The sequence below is a fragment of the Dermacentor albipictus genome, unplaced genomic scaffold (genome assembly GCF_038994185.2).
Source record: "Dermacentor albipictus isolate Rhodes 1998 colony unplaced genomic scaffold, USDA_Dalb.pri_finalv2 scaffold_20, whole genome shotgun sequence".
NCBI lineage: Eukaryota > Metazoa > Arthropoda > Arachnida > Ixodida > Ixodidae > Dermacentor > Dermacentor albipictus.
The window spans coordinates 1,405,093-1,425,754 of record NW_027225574.1 but is presented as its reverse complement, the minus strand read 5'-3'; the positions used below and the strand labels follow the sequence as shown (position 1 = coordinate 1,425,754).

Here is a 20,662-nt window from a genome sequence, read left to right as displayed (position 1 = left end):
AGCTGTACTCGCGATACGTCTTCCGAACTCGCATGCAACGGGAGGAAGAGCAGTTCGACAGCTTCGTAACAGATTTGAAGCTCAAGGCGCGCGATTGTGGATTCGGAAACGAAAGAGAAAAAATGATCCGCGACCAGATCGTCTGTGGTATCTATGACGAAAAGGCCCGTGCAGACATTCTCAAGTTAGAAGATCCGACCCTAGAGAAGGTTGAAAAGGTGTGTCGAGCACACGAAGCCACGAAAATTCAAATGAAAGCATATAAAGAGGGTACTCCATCAAACAGCGAGACAGTGCACGCAGTGAAGAAATTCGTCCATCGCAACAATGCCAACTCGAAAAGCGTAAAACGAAAACCACAAAAAGCTAACGTACCAAAATGCAGGTATTGCGGTGGTAGCCACGAGCGCAAAAGAGAAACATGCCCGGCTTGGAAACAAACATGCAGCAAGTGCAAAAAACGAAATCACTTCGCGGCAGTTTGCAAAAGCAGCAAGGTAATTGCTGGCCTGGCAGTAGATAGCGGGGATGAAGACATACTGGCAGTTCAAAGCCACAAACCAAGCTCAGTTCACACGTCTCTGCGAGTGAACGGAACTCAAGTAAAGTTTTAAGTGGACAGCGGTGCAGCTGTTGACGTCATCCCGGCTAGACACGTCAGGCAACAGCAAATACAACCGTGCACAACAACACTGCGAACGCGGAATGGCAGCAAAGTTCACTGTTCAGGCAAGGCGCAGCTAGATGTTACAACCGCAAACGGACAGAGACATTCCGTGGAATTCATAGTGGTTAAAGATGACTTCACTCCTCTCATCGGAAGATCTACAGCTGAGTAAATGGGTCTGATAACCATAGACTATAACCTTGTGGCTGGAATCGACGAAATTCCAGAACAAAATTTCACTCATCACATAGTGGAAAAATACCCAGATATTTTTGGTGACACTCTAGGAACACTCCCGGGGAAAGTACACTTGGTGACCAAGCCAGATATGCTTCCGAAAGCGATAACAAGTTGCAGAGTGCCTGTCAGCATTAAACCGCAATTAGAACAAAGATTGGCAAGTCTGGAAAAAGGTGTCATTAAAAGTGTAGCAGAGCCAACGCAGTGAGTGAGCAGATTGGTTGTCGCAACCAAAAAAATGGCGAAATGCGAATATGCATTGACCCACAAGCACTGAACGAGGCTCTCGAACGAGAACGTCATACATTGCCCATCCTCGATGATGTGCTACCGGATCTTGCCAAAGCAAAAATCTTCTCAAAACTAGACTTGCGGGAAGGCTACTGGCAATGTTCTCTCGATAATGAGTCAAGCTTTATGACCACATTTCAAACACCAAAAGGTCATTATCGATGGCTCCGCCTGCCATTTGGACTTGCGGTAAGCAGCGAAATTTTTCAGAAAAGACTTCAAGTGGCACTTGAAGGACTTAGCGGGGTTCTCTGCGTTGCAGACGACATTCTTGTCTATGGAGTGGGCGAAACTGAAAAGGATGCTGTCAAAGATCATGACAAGAAATTAGAGAGTCTACTCCAGAGATGCCGACAAATCGGAATTCGTCTCAACAAAGAAAAAACTCAGCTCAGAGCCTCATCAACTGTCTTACTGGGACACCTGCTGACAAAAGAGGGACTAAAAGTTGATCCAAATAAAGTCAAGGCAATTGACCAAATGCCAAAGCCAGTCGACGTCCAAGGAATACAACGCTTCTGCGGATTGATCAACTATCTCTCCAGATTCTTGCCGAAAATTTCGCGTGTATTAGAGCCATTGAGAAAGCTCACTGTCAAGGATACACCATGGCACTGGGGAAAACCGCAAGAAGAAGCATTTCAAAAGGCAAAAGACGCTGTGACAAGAGCTCCAATTCTGGCCTACTTCGACTCACGAAAGCAGTTAGAAATTCAGTGTGATGCAAGCCATCTTGGACTCGGAGCAGCTCTTCTTCAAGACGGACAGCCAATCTCGTTCGCCAGCAGAGCACTTACACCGACAGAAAGCCGGGAAATGTTGGCTATCGTTTTCGCACTAAACAAGTTCCACCAGTACACATTCGGAAGAGAAACAAAGATCATCAGCGATCACAAGCCACTACAAGCGATCCTGAAGAAACGATTGGATCAAGTTCCAAGACGACTACAAGGCATGATTCTTCAGACGCAAAGATACAACATTGTCATCGAGCACAGACCAGGCAAAGAATTACTTTTGGCTGATACGATGTCACGTGCGTTCCTTCCCAACGAAAGCAATGAACAAGAACTTGAAAACATCAACGTCTTGCATTACCTTCCTGTGAGAAAAGAAACCCTGGAAAAGATTCGGTCTGCGACTGAGAGAGATGAATCACTGCAAAGGTTGAAAGCAATCATCTAGTCAGGTTGGCCACAAGATAAGCGTCAACTACCCCAAGACACGCGCATGTACTTCACATACAGAGATGAGCTTACAGTTGAAGACAACCTCATTTTCAAGGGATTACGTCTAAAGGCTGTTTCACATGCTGCGACTGCAACGACGAAAATCGGTGCTGTCGCACGCGTCGCAATGCGATTTTTAGAGGGCTCATTTCACATGATTGCGATTTTAAGAATGCGACTGGTGCGACGCCCAGGGTTGCTTAGTGCCAGGAATCGTGGCACACGCTGCATAATTCTTTTATTGTAGTGAATAAAACGTTTACACTATAATATTATTGACTTCTTTTGATTATAAGCAAATAATATGTACGTTTACTCATTTAAAAACGTTAGTTAAGATTTGTCTTGTAGTGCGCGACGGCGGTTTCTGTAGCTCAGTGCGACATCGCGCACGTAAACAGCTGTTCGCAGGTGGTTCAGCGATGTGTGTTGTCTTATCTACCTTCTATGACCGTTTCGTTCTGCCTGTGCTACAACAATCTGCAAGATGACCTATCGACAAGTTCATATAGCTACCCTCACCGTATATGCAGTATTCGGAATTCGGCTGCCACGAAGTTGTCGTGTCAGCCTAACAAGATCCTCGCGCTACCCATGCTCGACGTCAACTTCTGGAGAAATGATACGTGTATATTGCCTGTCATTGCGCATATGTGGTGCCTGGTCCTAGCCATATTCTTACGCCAAACGCAACAAGAAGCACCAACCCGAACGCCCGTGTGTGCCCCTGAACGAAGCCTCAAACGATCTGTGTGATTACGACGTGGAATGAAAATTGTGTTGTGAAATTCAACCTTAGCGCTAGCCTGGTTCGTCCATCGCCGTGCTTGCGCTGCGAATATATATATGGGAGCCCCCGCTCAATATTTCTAAAGGCGCAAAAGCCCACGCATCAAATGTTTCGAGCAGTTACCGTCACTTTTGTAGAAACCTGTACGTTGTAACGTAGCATTCTAAAAGACACGCTTCTCGTCCACTTTGTTGTCCCGTGTCTCGCGCTGGTAGTATACTCGGAACTTCTAACAAGAAGACCATATCAATACGCGCTATTCATAATGCAGGATCGTAGGCCCACGGCAGGTGCACTTGCCGTAGAATTTTTCAGCTTTCTGCTCAGCCTCGCACGCCTCTCACGGTTAGCCTGTTTTGTGTAAATAAATATTATTATTATATTATTAATGTTATTAGATATTATAGTTTCTTCACTGTAATTTATAGCAATCATCCAGATTTCTTAAGCTAGTCATGCATTTAACCTGTATTAGATCAACATTGTTACGACATGCTTATGGGAGTCATTTCAAACTAGATTGCTCAGCCAGAGAAAGTACAAATGCAAGCCTCAATGTTTATTCCAATTTGGTATTCCTAAACATTATATTGGCAGAATTTTATGCCTGCTTGCATTTCCTGCAATTCAATGTTCAGAGCTGGAAAAACTTATTCCTTTTCTTGCTGTCGAATGGCTGCTTCAATGTCGATAGCAAGCTATAATTATTCATTTCGAAAGTGTTAAGCAATGACTATATGTCTAAGCTTATCAATGCGTTTTTGTTCCACGAACACAATTAAGTTTTCTCTCTCCCTGTCATTGACAGCCATGGAATGAAACCGTTCACTTTCATAAGTATCCGGATGCAAACATTCTGAAATTTGTCCTGAACATTTGTCTGCGTCCTATAGTGTGCATGTTTGTATTAAGTTCTGGGGTTACAATCGCAGTGATCTACACATATTGTTATATTGCAACAAACAAATTTATTTCACTTTGTTTTCAAATCTACAATGTGGCCATGCAGTAACGACTGCATTAATAAGCAAAAAAGAAAACTGCAGATTCAGTGTACGTGTTGGAATCTATGCGAAGTTAAGTTTTTGTGAAGTGGTCAATTAAATGCTGTTAAAGTAACTGCGATATATACAATTTGTCTTATTTTCAACAATACAACTTGTCATCTTTTGCAAGGTTTGCTTATGCACCACATAAGTCACAACCTTAATGTCATGTAATCTTTATGCATTACACTGTTCACAAACCATATCGAAACGCAAATGACAGTTAATGTAGATGCATGCTGCGGGACATCAACACAGTGACATTTGTTGAGCAAGGAATGGTGCGAGGTGTATGCAGATGAATGAATGACGTGCTTATGTACTTATTTATTTATATACCTCGCAGGCTGCAAGGTGGGAGTATTATGCAAGGAGGAATAAAAAAGTTGTTACAAAAGGAAGAAGGGCACAACATTAAGAAAAAAAGCAGTACCAATACATTGCACCAACTAGCCTAACATGTTTTACTGGCACATATACAATACTTAACAAACAATAACAGAAAAAGTTACTGCCCATGCACCCTGTACAGACGGTAAACCTGCGAAGCTGAAATGTGCAGCCCCGGTGTTTACCACTGAGTTAATTCCAATGGCTTATTCAAGTCTTTCTATATTATTGGTTATGTCTGTGTTTCTTCATGAGGTTATGCACATGTTTGGCTTGGGTTTATCACATTGTTTATTTGGAATGCCGCACATTGCACTTTGCAAGATCACCATCTTCGAAAGTGCGATGAGCAGCGGTTCATTGTGTTAATCCAGGTGGTCCATCGAAGTCTTTCTGAATTATGTTACGCATTTGTGTTTTGTAATGCGTTAATCATAATGTTTATGACTCAGTTCTGCACTGTAGTTACCAAGTGACACACCAGGGCTGCACATTTCATTTAATTAAATACAGGGACACATTTTTGAACCTATAGGGAAGTCTGAGAGAGACTTCTGCACGCACGCTCTGCTGCTAGAGAGAAACGACGCCACTATAGGTGTAGCCAATGGCCCACCACACCTTTGCTGCAAGGTAATTATGACATCATGATCTTGTCTTAACCCCGTCCCACTCTGTGTCCCTTCCTTGCAATAATGCGTAGATAAATGTTTATGTGTTAAATGCATAAGCATTTCTATGTCTACCCAACAAGAAATGTCTCCGTCCCTCATGTAAGATGAACAATGGCTCACAACCCCCGAAACAATGGCTCATACCCCTACGCTAGGGTTCTTGTGATCGGACCATGAGTGTTTCGCCTAGGCATATACAGCTTCACTCTAAAAAGAATGAACACTTTTCTGCTAGATACCAAGATAATCTCATGAGGTGTACTAACAAATGAAAGTTTATTGACCATGCCGAGTAAATGCTGGTCGACAAGAATAAATCGAATTTACACAAAAAGCAGAAGCAAGATCTGATGCGTGTCCATACAGATCCCAACAGGAAACGCATCCATCTCTGAAAGTGTAACAGCGGCCATGCTGACACAAGTTTCTCCCAGTGTATTTGCATCTACAGCATCCATAATTTCTCTAGGCAGCCGATCTCCACAGAATGCTAGCTTCTTCCTCTACAATTCACTCTCCACATCTGAGCGTGCATTGTAGAGGAAGAAGCTAGCATTCTGTGCAGATCGGCTGCCTAGAGAAATTACGGAAGCTGTAGATCTAAAAATGCTGGGTTAATCTTGTCATCATGGCCTCCGTTAGAAATGGATGCATTTCCCGTCAGGAAATGCACATGAATTTTTGCTTCTCCTTTTTGTGTATGTTCAGTCTATTGCTTGTCAGCGAGCATTTACTCGGTGTGTACATTAAACTTTTGATTGTTAGATCATCACGGTTTTCTTGTTTGTCCTATGTGTCCTTTGGTACCATTTGCAGCCAGGCTATTTGTTTTTCTTTTTTTTTAGGATGCAGCAGGTCACTTTAATGGCCCTCATGATACCTTATAAAATCTTTTATTTGGCCAACGTAGCAAGAATGTACAGTGTGAAGCAGTAAGAATAGGGTATGCTAACTTCTAATTAAAAGGTTCATTGTGAAAATGCAGTGATCTATAAAAGTTACCACAAAGTAGTACAGCAATAAAACCTGATAAAGACTAGTGCTTGATGAAACCAAGCATAAAAGCAGGAAAGGGGGAAAATACATATAGATATACAAGTCCAGGGAAAAAAAACAGTGATCACCAAGTGTGCAAGTGGCTACCTTCCAGAAAACTCATTTTTTCCCCAATGGCATGGAACTGGAAGAATGTGCTTGCATTGCATAAGCAAGCAGTCAGTCTGTCTATTGGAATAACAACAGTGTTTCTTGAAAGGTGCTGGCATGCAGGATTGGCAATTGTAATTATTTTTTCCTGCACTTGGAATTTTTCTCTATTTTCTTTCTGTTGCATTTTTATTTATGTTTGGCTGCATCAAGCACCAATTTTTATCTATCCTTCAAAGATGTCTTTCTTTTTCTGGGGAAAACTCGGGGAAGGCAGGAGATGGAAATTCAAGACGATGAGCAACATGAGAAAAAGGTGAAAGTAGGAGCCAACGTTTCCACAAGTGGACCTTGAAGAAGACAAGTCCACTTGTCGAAACGTTGGCTCCTGCTTTCACCTTGTTCTCATTTTGCTCATCGCCCTTTTACAACTCGCCACATTTTTACAAATGAACCTCAGTTGAAAGTTAGTCCTCATCCATATATAGTGTCATCCTGTCGATACTGCTTCATGCTATGCACTCTTGCAACATTTGTGTGTGTGTGTGTGCACACGCGTGGATTTGGATGCGAGATCGGGTCCTTGGGCAGAGGTATCGTTCTTCTCCTGTGCAGCCTTATGAATTCATTAACTATACTGCAACAGAAATGCGATGGACAGGAACGAAGTGAACACACAGAGCGCTTCGTTCTTGTGTGTTCTCTATCTGTTGCACTTTAGTTAATAATGAATACACACAAACTCATCTAGTTTTCAGTTATTATGTCAGGCTTATAAGCCCGCTTGTGTCCTGGAATATCTGCATGGCTATGTATCCTGTAATTTAATTTCTGGCCATGTGCTGGCAAGTCGCGTGTTAATCTCCTGATTTTCCTGACAATCTTGTGTGATGTGCAGGCCCAGACAGTTTCTGGTGAATCCATGCCGGGTGTTGTGCTGGGTGTAATCTGCATTACAAGTGCTGCTTTGATTGCTTTCCGTTCAGCTTTTCTAGGTGTAGGACGACCTGGAATGGTACTCACTTATATGGGGTTTAGTTTAATGTAGTGTCATACTACTGTTACACTGCTGTTGCCAGATCAGTGTAGTATATGTGCCTTATGTTTGCTTGTATCTTCATGACTAGCAACCTCCTCTGTGTGTTTGGCAGTTGCATATAGTCTCCTGGCCTAATTGTTTGCCCCCATATTCCATGGTATGGGCCTGTTGTGTTTCAAGTTCAGGTACTCCCGAGGTTGTGTTTCTGAAGGGAGGGGTAGTCGTCTTTGCATCTCATATGCTAACTGGCATAGTATCTTGGGATGAGGTTCTGAGCTCTCGAGACAAAGAATTTGTGCTGCAGGCTGCAACTCTACTCTGTCTAGGTGCTTGTTCGTTAGCTCTTTCTCATAGAGGTCTTCAAGCATGGTACAGTTGGAAAGACCTGTTATTACTACCCGATGCCTGTATTCAATGAGTTGTCTTTTTTGTGTGCTGCTGGTAATTCATACCGTACCATACCTTGGACACAAGCACAGCATCTGCGATTTTCTATAGTATCCGCTCGCCCACCCCCGTTATTTCGAGATTATTCTTTTCACCAGGTGTGGAAGTTGCGTCCAGGCATTGCGTAATTGTTTCACCCACATGCTGGCTCTGCCGTCATGGGCTTGCACTAGCTGAGGATTTGTGGATGTTGACTAGCGGGCATATTTGTCCAGCTATGTGGATCACGATGTGCAATCTGGGGTAGTTCTTGATTCTAGTCTTTCTTTTTTTTCTGACGTCGATATGAACTGACTTATCAGAAAGCGAGAGGCCAGACTAGCCAAGAAAGTCTGCAGTGTAGTCGAGGGCTTGTTGCATCATTCTTGATTTCTGTATAAGATAGCTTTCCCACAGACTGTAATACACCATAGGCTGTAGTGTTTCTTGTAGTATGCCCGTGTTGTTGGTGTGTGTGGGCTAAACGTACCTCCAACTCTCACCTGGAATTTTCTGTCTTTCAGAAAGTTAGTTTAAGTGCTCTACCAGAAATGTTTTTGCTCATCGTTCCTCTTATTAGAGCAGCATGAGGTACTGCTGTTAAAAGACTCTTCACTCTGTTCATTCTTTCATAAGCGGTATTACACAATGTCCTTCAATAAAGTTTCTGCTGCTTATGGCCCACTCATATCTGCCAGAAGGGACAACTCTTGAAAAAGGTTTTCTTTGTGCTATGTGTGCGACGTAGTATGAGCATTCATGCCTTGACATTTATACATCTGTAGAACCAGCTTCTTGACAGAGTACTTGCTATACCTGATCATGCTTACTTGTGCAGTGCTGTTGAACAATACATATTGATGCAATGAATATTTACACACTTGAATTATCACGAAAGATGGTTGTTTTACAATTCTGCGCTTTGTTTTCTATTGGTGTTAGATTTTGCATAAGCATGCCCTCCGTGCAATAGCATTTTGAAGTGTAAGGGTTCAATAAAAGGTGATGAACTAAATCTAAGTGCAAGAGCTTTTTTTAGCACCTATGACTCCCATCGAAATGCAACTTCCATGGCTGGCAAATCAATCCCTTGCCTTGTGTTAGCAGCAGAATGCTATAGCCACAGTGGCAGGTGAACAAATTGAAGAACAATATTTCTCTCTATAATTTTTTTTCTTGCCTGTATGTAAGTAAAGTTTGGAATAAGTTTGTCATTGCAAAAAAGCCCAGTTTGTGTTCTTTTATTGAATGAACCACATATTGTGTATAGTTGAAATGCAGAAATTTGTTCTAAAATCCTCAGGTGATATATGTTCTTGCAAGTAGCATGGTATTTCATTACTTATAAAGATAGTAATCGCAGCGGATATCGTTAGATGGGTTTACACATTAATATATGTGATCACAAACTTATTAGAAACTTACTAGAAACATGCAAGGCATGAATGTTTCTGCACACTTGATCAGCTGTGAACGTGCAAGAACTGCTTGTACTGGCTGACTTCACTGCACAGTTTTGATTTACTTTTCTTCAGCGTGTCGTTTTATACTGTTTTATCCCCACAAGAACAGGCCGTTTGCCTGCTTTTCGCATTGTTGCACGAGTTCTACATAATTGTGCAGGAGGGTACGTTGTCACTGTATTTACTTAATCTACTAGCTGTACAGTTATTTACCTTGCAGAGCAAGTGTTCATACAGATGCAGTAAGGATACAAAGTCCGCAACATAGTCAATGTTTATTGGTTTCTGTGCAAGAAAAAAAAAATTCTCCAGAGAAGAGGTGCAATAAACGTGCATGTAATATTTTATTCAAGCCACGGATTTAATGCTATCGTAGCAAATTCATTACGATAGCCTACACTTTTGCTCTTTCAAATTTAATAAGAGGAAAGATAAGCTTTCAAGATGAATCGGGAAATTCATGCTTGAAAACCGACAAGAAAATGCAACTGAACGGTACCACATTCAGCGCAACGTTGAAACTTCGGGTACTTTGCTGTCTTGTCATTTGCCCTTGCCGAATTTGAAATAATTCAAGCTGCTCCGTAAGCGCGATTTTTGCATGCTACTTAACAAAAGAACATTGTGACGACCTCGTCGTCTGCTGGGGATCGAACACCTCCTAGCACTGACAACTCGCAAAGGCGTACGAAGCAAACGTGAAAATGCACTTCATTTGCTGTGTAGCGTGTCAACGAACGCATAACAATCGGAGAATGCAATCTGCGGTACAAGTTTTTTATTCTCCCTTCGCGTACGTACAGAATTCGACGATCCACGTCTCCGCGCATTGCACTTGTCGTTCGAGACGCCATTTTCCAAAACAAACCGGCGAAATAGCTCCGTTGACAGCTCTCCGCGCAATTTCGACGGAAAATCGCAGCGATCGGTGCGACGGTGCGACTGTGCGACCAACCGGTTGGTCGCAGCCGAAAATCGGGGGGTCGGCACTGCGACTGCGATTTTCATCGCAAACGACGGAAATCGCACTTCCGGTGCGACGAAAATCGCATCATGTGAAACAGGCTTAAGTTTCTCTGAGAGGTGAGATCAAAGCAACGCTTCACTCATCACATCTTGGGATTGAGAGCTGTCTAAGACGCGCTCGTGAATGTGTCTTTTGGCCTGGAATGAATGCAGAATTAAAAGACCTCATCGCAGGGTGCGAAGTGTGTCAAAAGCACGCACACTCCCAGCAACGAGAAACTCTCTGTCCTCACCCTGAACCAAGCTATCCATGGGAGCGAGTTGGATGCGACATTTTCGAACTGAACGGAAATAACTTCTTGATCACAGTGGATTACTACAGCAACTTTTGGGAAGTGGACCAACTGAAATCAATGAGCTCCACTCAAGTAATACTCAAACTGAAGTCTCACTTTGCAAGACACGGAATACCAAGAATCCTGATAAGCGACAACGGACCTCAATTCACCAGCGAGGAATTCGACAACTTTTCGAAAAGCTGGAACTTTGAACATAAAACGTCAAGCCCAGGATACCCGCGTTCCAATGGAATGGCTGAATCAGCCGTAAAGACGGCAAAAATGCTGCTCAAGAAAGCAGAAGACAGCCACTCAGATCCACAAATGGCGTTTCTTGATTACAGAAACACTCCGCTGCAAGGACTCAACGCTAGTCCAGTGCAATTACTCATGAGTCGCCGCACTAGAACGACTTTGTCAACACCATCGGAGCTACTGCAACCTAAAGCAGTCGACGTGAGCGAGAAAAGAAAGGCGAAAAGGCAAAAAGCAACGCTGTACTACAACAGACAAGCCAAGGATTTGCCGAGCCTAAGCGAAGGTGAAAGTGTCACAGTTCGACCACTGAAAGGCAGGACATGGGTTAAAGGAACAATAACTAGAAGAATTGACGAAAGGTCGTATGAAGTTCAAGTTGGTGAAAGCGTGCTGCGAAGGAACCGAGTATTTATCAGACCAAGACCTTCCGCGACTGCCGACAAAAGCCAACAAGAACAGCCCGACACTACACCACCACCAGAAGAGGATACCAGCGCGACAAATCAGGCAAACCGCACCACCATCAGACCTCAAAGAAACACAAGACTTCCCAAGAGGTTCGAGGATTTTGTCGTCGGTTGAAAGGTTATCACCAAAAAAGGAAGGATGTTACAAGAAGGCTCAAGAAATGGCGCCACCATCCCGCACGTGCTGGCCGCACGCCCCTTCTGAAATCTCCGCTCCCACCGTCGCGGCAGCCCTCCTCCTCTATGAACTCTGAGCAGACGACATATCAAGTTGCGTCTGGCTCTCCCGCTCCTCTCCTGCTGGTCGGCCGCCGCCCCGTCTCAAGACACTCTACTCTCTGTACCTCCATGTAACCACACCCATTCCTGTGTACTCCATGCTTAATAAACCCAGTTAACCTCCGTTAACAAAAGTCCAGTGTTCTATCGTCCTCTATACGAGACATAACGAAACATATACCAGCGCAGATTCTGCTTGGTGGCCGAGCAGATTCCCAACAGATTCGCCAGCACCCCGTCTAGGTCACAGAAAAGAATTTGGCCTCCATGTGAAATATGAGCACGATGACGTACATATCAGCCAAGCTTTTCGTTTCGTTCTGTAGCGCGCTAACGGGTAACATCTAAGGGAAACGCACTCTGTAAAAACGATGTCCACTCCTTTTTCCGCCGCACCCGCCGTGGTGGCATAGTGGCCTGAGGTCTTGCGCTAATAACCCGAGTGCTTGGGATCTAATGCCGGCCGGGGCGTCTGCATTTCGATGGAGGTGAAATGCAAAAAACGCCCGTGTACTGTGCGTTCGGTGCAGGTTAAAGGACCCCAGATGGTCAAAATAAATATGGAGTTTCTTACTACGGCGCGGCTCATAATCAAAGCGTGGTTTTGGCACTCAAAACCCCAGACTTGAATTTTGTTAACGTTCTCCGCCACCTTGACCATATTTAACATGGAGGCATGCGATGCCTTTTCCTAACACAGAGCCAGGGCACTGCCCCCTTATAATGGACGCCGATGGAAACGCGTCCAATAATCGGTTGTTTGTCACTGCTTGTAGGGACGTTTGTCTTCTCAAACTGCATATATATATATGCAGGGTGTTTCTTTCTGCTAACTTTAGGCCGAGTGTAAACTCTATGCACTCTATGACGACGCGACTAAATGCATGTTGCTCCCTTTGGTACGTAGCGTGTCGCGCTATTTCTGTGTTTTGCTTAATTAGCTAATTAGTCAAGGATAATTAACCAACTTCTGAAGCAAGGAAGTTAGGAAAAAAATTCCAATTAGAAAGTTGCAGAACAGTTGGCAACAATTACGAATAAACCGTTTCTGTCTGTCTATGGGTTAAGTATTAGTGTTTTTCAGCTTACTGCGGATGCTCGCGAAATACACAAAGCACCACGTGACATGCCCGCCTGCGAGTCGTGATTGCACTGCTCCTAAGCCTTCCGCGCACAAACGAAAACATAGCATTTAACCGGTGTGAACACCAGTCCAGCTGCTTATCGCCATCATGAACCGCAGCGAGGGAAGCACGTCGCTGGTGTCAATACCACAGCCAACGCCTTCGTCGCTGCCCTGTCGCCTTTGAAGCGGCAACACCAGGGGGCGGACACTCCGTATACATCCCATTGGCCGTTTTCGAGCAGACGCTCTTTCGACGCTAGCGCCAAGGTCCCCTTCAGTTACGGCCCTAACCAATGGGCGACGCATTAAGCAAAATGGCGGCGCACATGATTGTTTACGTTGTCATGGCAACAGCAGCGGCGCGGCACCTCCTCTCCCAAGCGTTTTTTTCCTTTTTGTTTTTATTATGCCGACCCACTCCACTCCCTTTCCCCCTTTCCCCCATGCAGCGCTCGCCGCTCACTTTTTTTTTTGTTTTTACCCGTAAGCGGCGCGTTTTTTCTTCTTTTTTATAGCGCGCTTGTTACCGCGTGCCACGCGCCAGCTCGCAAGCAATGCGCGCGCTACGCCGCGCATTGGCATTGCTTGCGAGCTGGTGCGTGGTGCGCCGTGGGCTATGCGTTGGCAGGCACGCAGTCTTGCCCATACATATATTATACCAGCATGTGCCGGAACATAAAAAAAAATTCCACTTCCAGCACAACAGATGTTTAGTCTCGCTTTATTGACTTCGTTTCCGAAAAGAGATTTTTTCTTACAACGTGGTGTGATACACGCTCAAAAACGAGCAAAAGTGAGAGGTGCATGGCATATACAAGAGTACTAAAGACAAAAGTTCACAGATGGTGAAATAACAAAAGAAAGTGCTAGAAAATGCGAAGGCCATTTCATGTACGCACATATAAAAACAAGATTTTTATATAACGTCCTCGAGACGTAAATGTAGACGAGCTCCTGATATGTGCACTAAGATATTGCACAAAATTGGACGACGGGTATGACATAGTCATGACAACTATAAAAAGGGAAAACTCACTAGTAATGGCAAAAACAATGACACACAAAATACCTGAAAGATAGAATAATATGCTAACATGGTTTGATTGAGAGCCATACCAAAAGAAAGCTTACTTATATATCTGCATGAAAGTATATGAAATGCTTGACATGTTCATTACTGCTGAACAAATTGAAAAAAACATGGCAGAAAAAATAACATTGTACTAAAAACTGAAACACACATTATCACATTATTTTGCACTTGGCCACAACTTGAGTAACGGTGGCAAGGGGAACAAAAGATAGTCGGCTTTTGCAGCAGCACATAGAAAACATTCGCAGAAAGGCTTATTCCTCAATCAAAGACCAGGTAAAACAAGCCAACACGACTTTTCTTTCTACCCGAATGCAATGCTTAGCAATAAAATGATGTCACTTAAGGCACTAAGTCGTACCTACTGGCCTCTCCCTTGTATAATAAACACGAACTGCAAAAATCTGCATGCAGGACACTTGCAATGCTCATGCTTTCCAGAGGAAAAAAAAAGCGTATCATGCCTACATATGAAGGTTGTTCGCGCGGTTTTCCCATCGGGGGTTACTGAGATAGTACACAAACACTAACAGTAATTTTTCAGCTGTTAGTTGGTTTGTAGAACGTGATACATAGAAAAAGCACTGAGGGTGGTATGGAAAGCTGGGCAAGTTACTGAAGTTGCAGAATGAGACTTGGCACAGAAAAACATAAGTCACAAACCAGGTGACAATGAAGAGGAACATCTATTTGTCAGCTTTCTCTACCGGGAAGAGGCAAGTGTAGCACAATCAAGGCGCCACGACGTCCGGAGCCTCATGGAGTACACAAATGGACAGGGCTGTGTTCGTGTACATGCGCCTTCTGATGTCCTTGGGTCTGAGCGCTCACCTGTTGTCTTTAGGCACCCGGAACAGCCTTGCAGAACTTGTTTTTGAGGTATTTGCGCACCACTGCACGATGCACGAGCGGTACGAGTCGTGAAACTGGTGAAACATCGCGGAGCACAAGCACACAGCTACCGAGGACCACAGAACTGAAGAAACTAGCCACGTCGGTCAACGCACAGCAGCGCACGCATCTCGATGACAGTAGATAACAAAAATAAAGCGTTACGTAGCGGACTAAGCAGCAGCCGGGCCGGCGGGGATGGCACGGCGGCGCGGGCGCGTAGACAGTCGAAGGTGAGGGAGTTGAGAGGGAGTTACGAGAGAGGGCGTAGGGAGAGGAGTTGAGCGGGGGGAAGGGCTCGGCCACCTGGATCGGCGCGCGTGCGCGCGACGATCTACGAAGCTATGCAAGGGAAACGGATTTTCGCGTCGCCCATTACAGAGATGGTGCCAATTTCCTGTGCCACCGGAACCGGGGAGTGTCCCCCCCCCCCTGGCAACACACCCTGCTCGATAGTATGCTCGTTTGAGAGCGCTGCAAGCACGGCGCGCAAGCGGGTATGTCAGGTGATATTTTTTGTATTTCGCGGGCATCCGCAGTAAGCTGAAAAACAATAACACTTAATAGATAGAAAGTTAGAAATGGCCTAATCGGACGTTTTACAAAGTGCTCTAGAACTTTATCATTGGAATTTTTCGCCTAACTTTGTTCCTTCAGAATGGCTAATTTTCTTGACTAATTAACTACTTAGGAAAAATTAAGAATAGCGTAACACATACAAGAGTGAGCAACATGCATTTGGTCGCATCGTCTTATGGTGCATCGGCATATTTTTAAACTCTGAGTAAAGTTAGCTGAAACACGTGTATATACGTCTATGGTTCAAGTAACGTGAAACAACACCCTGTATATATGCAATGGTGATAAGTGATCAGTAAAGCAACATATATATGCAAAAAACTCACACATACGTATTTTCGTGTGTTTTTCACATATACTTCGAAACTCAATAATGCTCGTGACTCAATGTTATTCAACAGTAAGTTAACAACATTTAGTAAACGACTTTATTGTTGGAAACTACTCAACAATGGTTCAATACTCAATACTATTCAACAATATGTCAAGAGAATTTAGTCAACGACTTTATTGTTGAAAACTACTCAACATTGGCTCAATAATACTCAATATTATTCAACAATATATCAACAGAATTTAGTCAACGACTTTATTGTTGGAAATTACTCAACAATGGCTCAATAATACTCAACACTATTCAACAATATACCAACAGAATTTAGTCAACGACTTTTTTGTTGTGAACTGCCCAACAACTTTACTGTTGAATTATTGCTCTGTGGTTTCAATACTTGTTGAGGTATTGTTGAAAGGCTATTGAGTCAACAATTCGTCAACAATATGCCAACAACATTTCAACAGTCATTTTCATAAGGGAAATGAGCACAAATGGTCGGGCTCATTCGATGACAATTCACTACTACACTACGAGCAGCACAGGTTAAGAGAGTTGAATGCGCTCATCCTTGATCTCAAGCCAGCACGTTGAGGCAGTGCAGCAAGGCAGTATTAATTGCAGCACATCGATGTTCGAGCGCTGTCATTAAAAGCTACATCAAGCGAGCAGCGCACGAGCTCGCGCTGCAGCGCGATACGTACGTGCGAGCTCACATGCATTGCATCAGTTTAGCGGCATGCAGTCAACAAAGGTTGCAGGAGGCCCGCCGTTTGGCGGCATGTCGAAAGACAGCTGCCGTCGTGGCGCCTACGATCGTGCGCTCGAGCAGTTCGTACATAGCGGCGCGTACCGTCGTGTGCTCGAGCAGTTCCGTACACATGATGTCTGCTTATCGCTGCTGTGGATTCATTTACAGCACGCATTTCCTCGCGTTTGTGCGCCTGAATCTAGCAGCTAGCGTACAAACCTTTACCTGTAGTTCACTTCGTACGCGGCTCGCTTCACTTGCGATTGTCACCATGCTAAAACTTCCCCGCCTAATTCTTGAACGGCGTACACGTATTCGGCACTGAATAATTTCTTGCCTTTACGCAGCGTGCCACCCCTGAAAAAGTCTTCGGCGCCCGACATACGGAGCAGGCCGTGCTACAACACAACCGAAAGTGGCGGGTCCATATTGTAAACGTGCTTTCCGAAGCAGACGACCGAGCTTGGTACGACCCATTTTAGGACAGAGGGCGCTTTTTAGCACCTTTCTCGCAGCGCCCCCTGGGCAATGCAAGAAACCCATGGTCGTGCATTTCTCCTTCCGCTAGCCACCATACTAGGGTGGCTAACCATACACCTGCTTTCGCTCTGCTGTCGGCTCTGTCTTGGCTCTGTTTCTGGCCGCGCGTTTGCGTTTTGCGCAGAAAAGCCGTAGCGCCGTCTGCGGACGCCGTTCTACTCACCGATGGCGCAACATCACTATGAGACCATGATGTCAGTACTCCTCGATCGGAGGGCGGGCGATTTGAACTGCGCTAGAGGTACGCGGACGCTTCAGAACGCATTTTCTCTTAAAATAAGTCTCTCCTTGGCACGAAACAAGCGTTTCGAGGTTTCTGTGATGGTATTTCAACAGTCCACGTTAACTTAAGAGGAAGCTTTAGCTCGGGCCCAACTCCGACGCGGCCTATTCAAATACATGTAAAAACGCAAAAACGTTTTTCTGAGATAACCCCTGGACCGATTTTAATGAAATTTGTTGCATTTTAGAGATAAAGTTAAATCCTAGTGACTGTTGGAAGCGGAATTTTGATTTAGGGCTTAAATTCTGTTAAAAAGATTTTCAAAAATTCAGAAGATTGAAAAAAATAGAAGCACGAAGTTTACAAACTAATAGCTCAGCATCAAGAACAGATATCACGGTTCTGTGAACGGCATCCATTAGGTCATTCAAAGCGGACAAATTTCATATGTCATTTTACATCTTATGTGAATTTGTTACGTTGTTTACAAGGGTTCTGCAAAAGTTGTAATTACATATTAATAAAAATTTTTTAGATTCTTGTGTAAGATGTCAAATTTGTCCGCTTTAGATGTGCTATTAGGCACAACTCCCAGAATTGCAATATCATTTTTCCTTGCTGAGTTACGGAGTTGTAAACTTGTTAGTTTCGTTTTCTGAAAATGTGCGATTTTTGCCAATCTTTAATAAAAAAATTGAAGCCGTAAATCGAAAATTCGAAACCGACAGTCACTACATTTTATGTTTTTCTTTTAAATGCAACAAACCTCGTCAAATTTGGTGCAGTAGTTGCCGAGAAAAACGAATTCTCCTTTTACATGTATTTAGATAGGAGCACCGGAGCTAAAGCTTACTCTTAATAGTAACCTCCCTTTAATACGTGCTATGCTTGAGGAACACGTGGGTTCTTTCAGTTGCCATTTTCGGAGCTTGTGTGATTCTCTTCCGTGTACGAGCGTGTGCGCGGGTATGTGTGTATGTGCTTGCGTGTGCCATGGCGGCTAACAAGTAATTGCTGTTCTTTCTTTCACAGTCCCGATGGAACTCTGTGGTTGCCCAAAGAGCATACACGAATTTGCAGTACTCATTTCGTGGGCAACTGCAAGAGCGACATTAAACAGCACCCATCCTACATCCCGTCCATTTTTCCGCCTATCTACAGAAAAAAGGCACCAGACAGGAACAGGGCGCAAAGGTAGGAAAGGAAAAATGTGAAGCTCTTAATGGAAACTATAGCAATTTGTTTTCTAATAGATATGTCGTCGCACTTGCCTGATTCATGAGAAGTTTGCATGCGTGGTGCAAAGGCTGCATGGACAAGCACTCGGTGCTTTTATTTCATTACAGGTTTGGTTGTAGCCTGTACAAGATTGGCATTGATCTTGGCGCTTGTTAAATGCAGGTGGCAAACACGTTTCGACAGGGCAGTCTCATCTGGGAAGTTTCATGCAGGAGATGAGGATCCGTCCCAAAGCACAGCTGATGGAGCAACAATGCAGGATTCAGAAACCTCCATTCTGGATGATGTGCCTCCTATAACGGATTTTAGTGATGCATCTGTGGAAACATGCTCAGCTAGTCCTTCGCATAACGGCATTGCTGATTCAGATCCGTTGGTGCATGATGCAGCAGAAGAAAGTAATTGTGCTCGAAGGAAAGATGCTGTAAGGACATTTGATTTTAATACTGGTCTTCGAGCTACTTAATGAAGCACCAAAAAGCTGTCTAAATACCCCAACAATGTCTGTGTCCCATTCTTTAAGACATGCCAAACAGAGGAATTCATGACTCCGGCAAGACTGTCTATACTTCTCTCAGCGACAAATGGAACGGAGGCGTCTACTCAAATTGTGCACACAGAAATGAGTCACAAGGTTGGAAAATAATGATGTTGGTCCTTATCTGCTGCGCTGAATTGTGACGATGTCTTGCTGTTAGCATTCAAATTCTTATTTAATAGTAATTAACGTGCATTATTGGGCAGACTTCATTTTGTTAGTCCTGCCTAGCACTCATTTTATAGTGGTGTTACTTATTTCCAGAATGAATGAATTTATTTGCACTAGAGTGCAATTAAATTTTTCCACTTTGTATTCCTCGTACCTATTTCTCTTTTTATTTCACCATGCATGCTGTGTTTTTTTTCATCCTGAAGGTTGCAAGCACGGATGGGAATTGGAAGCGAGACTGTGGATTTCGGGGCTTTGGGTCTCTAAAGGAAAAGCAAGAGGCACTGCAAGATTTGTGTGGTGTGACCCTGCAAGTCTTCTGCCTTCTTTTGAACATGTTGCCACCACCAAGGTACAGGTGCAATGCGATGTCAAGTGAAGACAAGCTGTGCTTGTTCCTGGCCAAGCTGCGTCTTGGGATAACGTACAGTGCCCAGGAGCAGTATTTAGTGTTACAGCCACAACAGCATCAACCGTGTTTAGGCAAACGCTTGGTATTCTGAGCATTGTCCTGAAGAACTGGGTCATCATGCCTTCCCGGGAAATAATCAAGCTGTCTTTGCCTGACCCATTTAAAGAAAACTATCCAAACTGCACCTTAATAATAGAGTGCACAGAGATCAGCACAGAAACACCCTCAAATCCTGATTGTCAGCACATGCTGTATTCACACTACAAAGGAGGATACACACTGAAGGTATTAGTGGGCATAATTCCTAATGGCATGATAAGTTTCATATCCAAGGTATACGGAGGACGACACTGATTCGTTCATAACACAAGACTCTGGCTTCCTGCAGCTTCTCAAACCAGGGGACCTAATTTTGAGTGACAAAGGATTTCTAAGCAACCGAACAGCTGTAGAGGGGAGTGGTGCGGTGCTGCTCATGCCGCCTTTTAATTCAGGAGGCGGTCAACTGTCTGCACATGACATGGAGATTACATACAAGATTGCTTCTGTGCGCATCCATGTAGAAAGAGTAATCCAAAGGTTGAAGATTTATCATATTTTAAGGAACAAAGTACCGCTAAGCCTGGTCCCACACAGGAACAAAGTCATTTCAGTATGTGCTGCCCTTGTGAACATGCAGGCACCCATATTCAAGAAATAAGTGTTTAGCTTTCCGTGATGTCGGTAAATTGGTTTATTTGCTTGCATTCATTTTCTGCAGTTTCATGTTAACGTCAAAGTGACTTGACAACTGCAATTTTGTACTGGTTAATGAATAAATGTCTACATTAATTGCAGCAGTAAGTGTTTTTTGCTGAAATTAATTTAGTGGCAAGAGGTTATACAATTGTCACCTTGTGTTTTCTCACTACAGATGCATGCATTTGCCTTCTTGCTTACAAAGCAGCAAAATGCTGAAATGGGAGCACTGGTTAAGCGATACATCACTGCCCTGGAAGGTGGCTGTTTCCTATACAACCACCCACGGGGCTTGTGCGGTGTGCCAGATTGCTGCCA

General features: G+C 43.9%; 1 protein-coding gene across 1 annotated transcript in view; it reads left to right on the top strand.

Moving 5' to 3' along the window:
• LOC139052228 (uncharacterized) overlaps nt 1-19,753 on the top strand; it is a 38,058-nt gene extending 18,305 nt beyond the window's left edge. The window contains exons 2-5 of the mRNA XM_070529328.1: nt 18,279-18,440; nt 18,648-18,909; nt 19,009-19,119; nt 19,401-19,753. Of these exons, the coding sequence (XP_070385429.1) occupies nt 18,279-18,440; nt 18,648-18,909; nt 19,009-19,119; nt 19,401-19,697 (832 nt within the window). The 3' untranslated portion in view covers nt 19,698-19,753. The remainder of the gene's footprint in view (nt 1-18,278; nt 18,441-18,647; nt 18,910-19,008; nt 19,120-19,400) is intronic.
• The last annotated feature ends 909 nt before the right edge of the window (nt 19,754-20,662 follow it).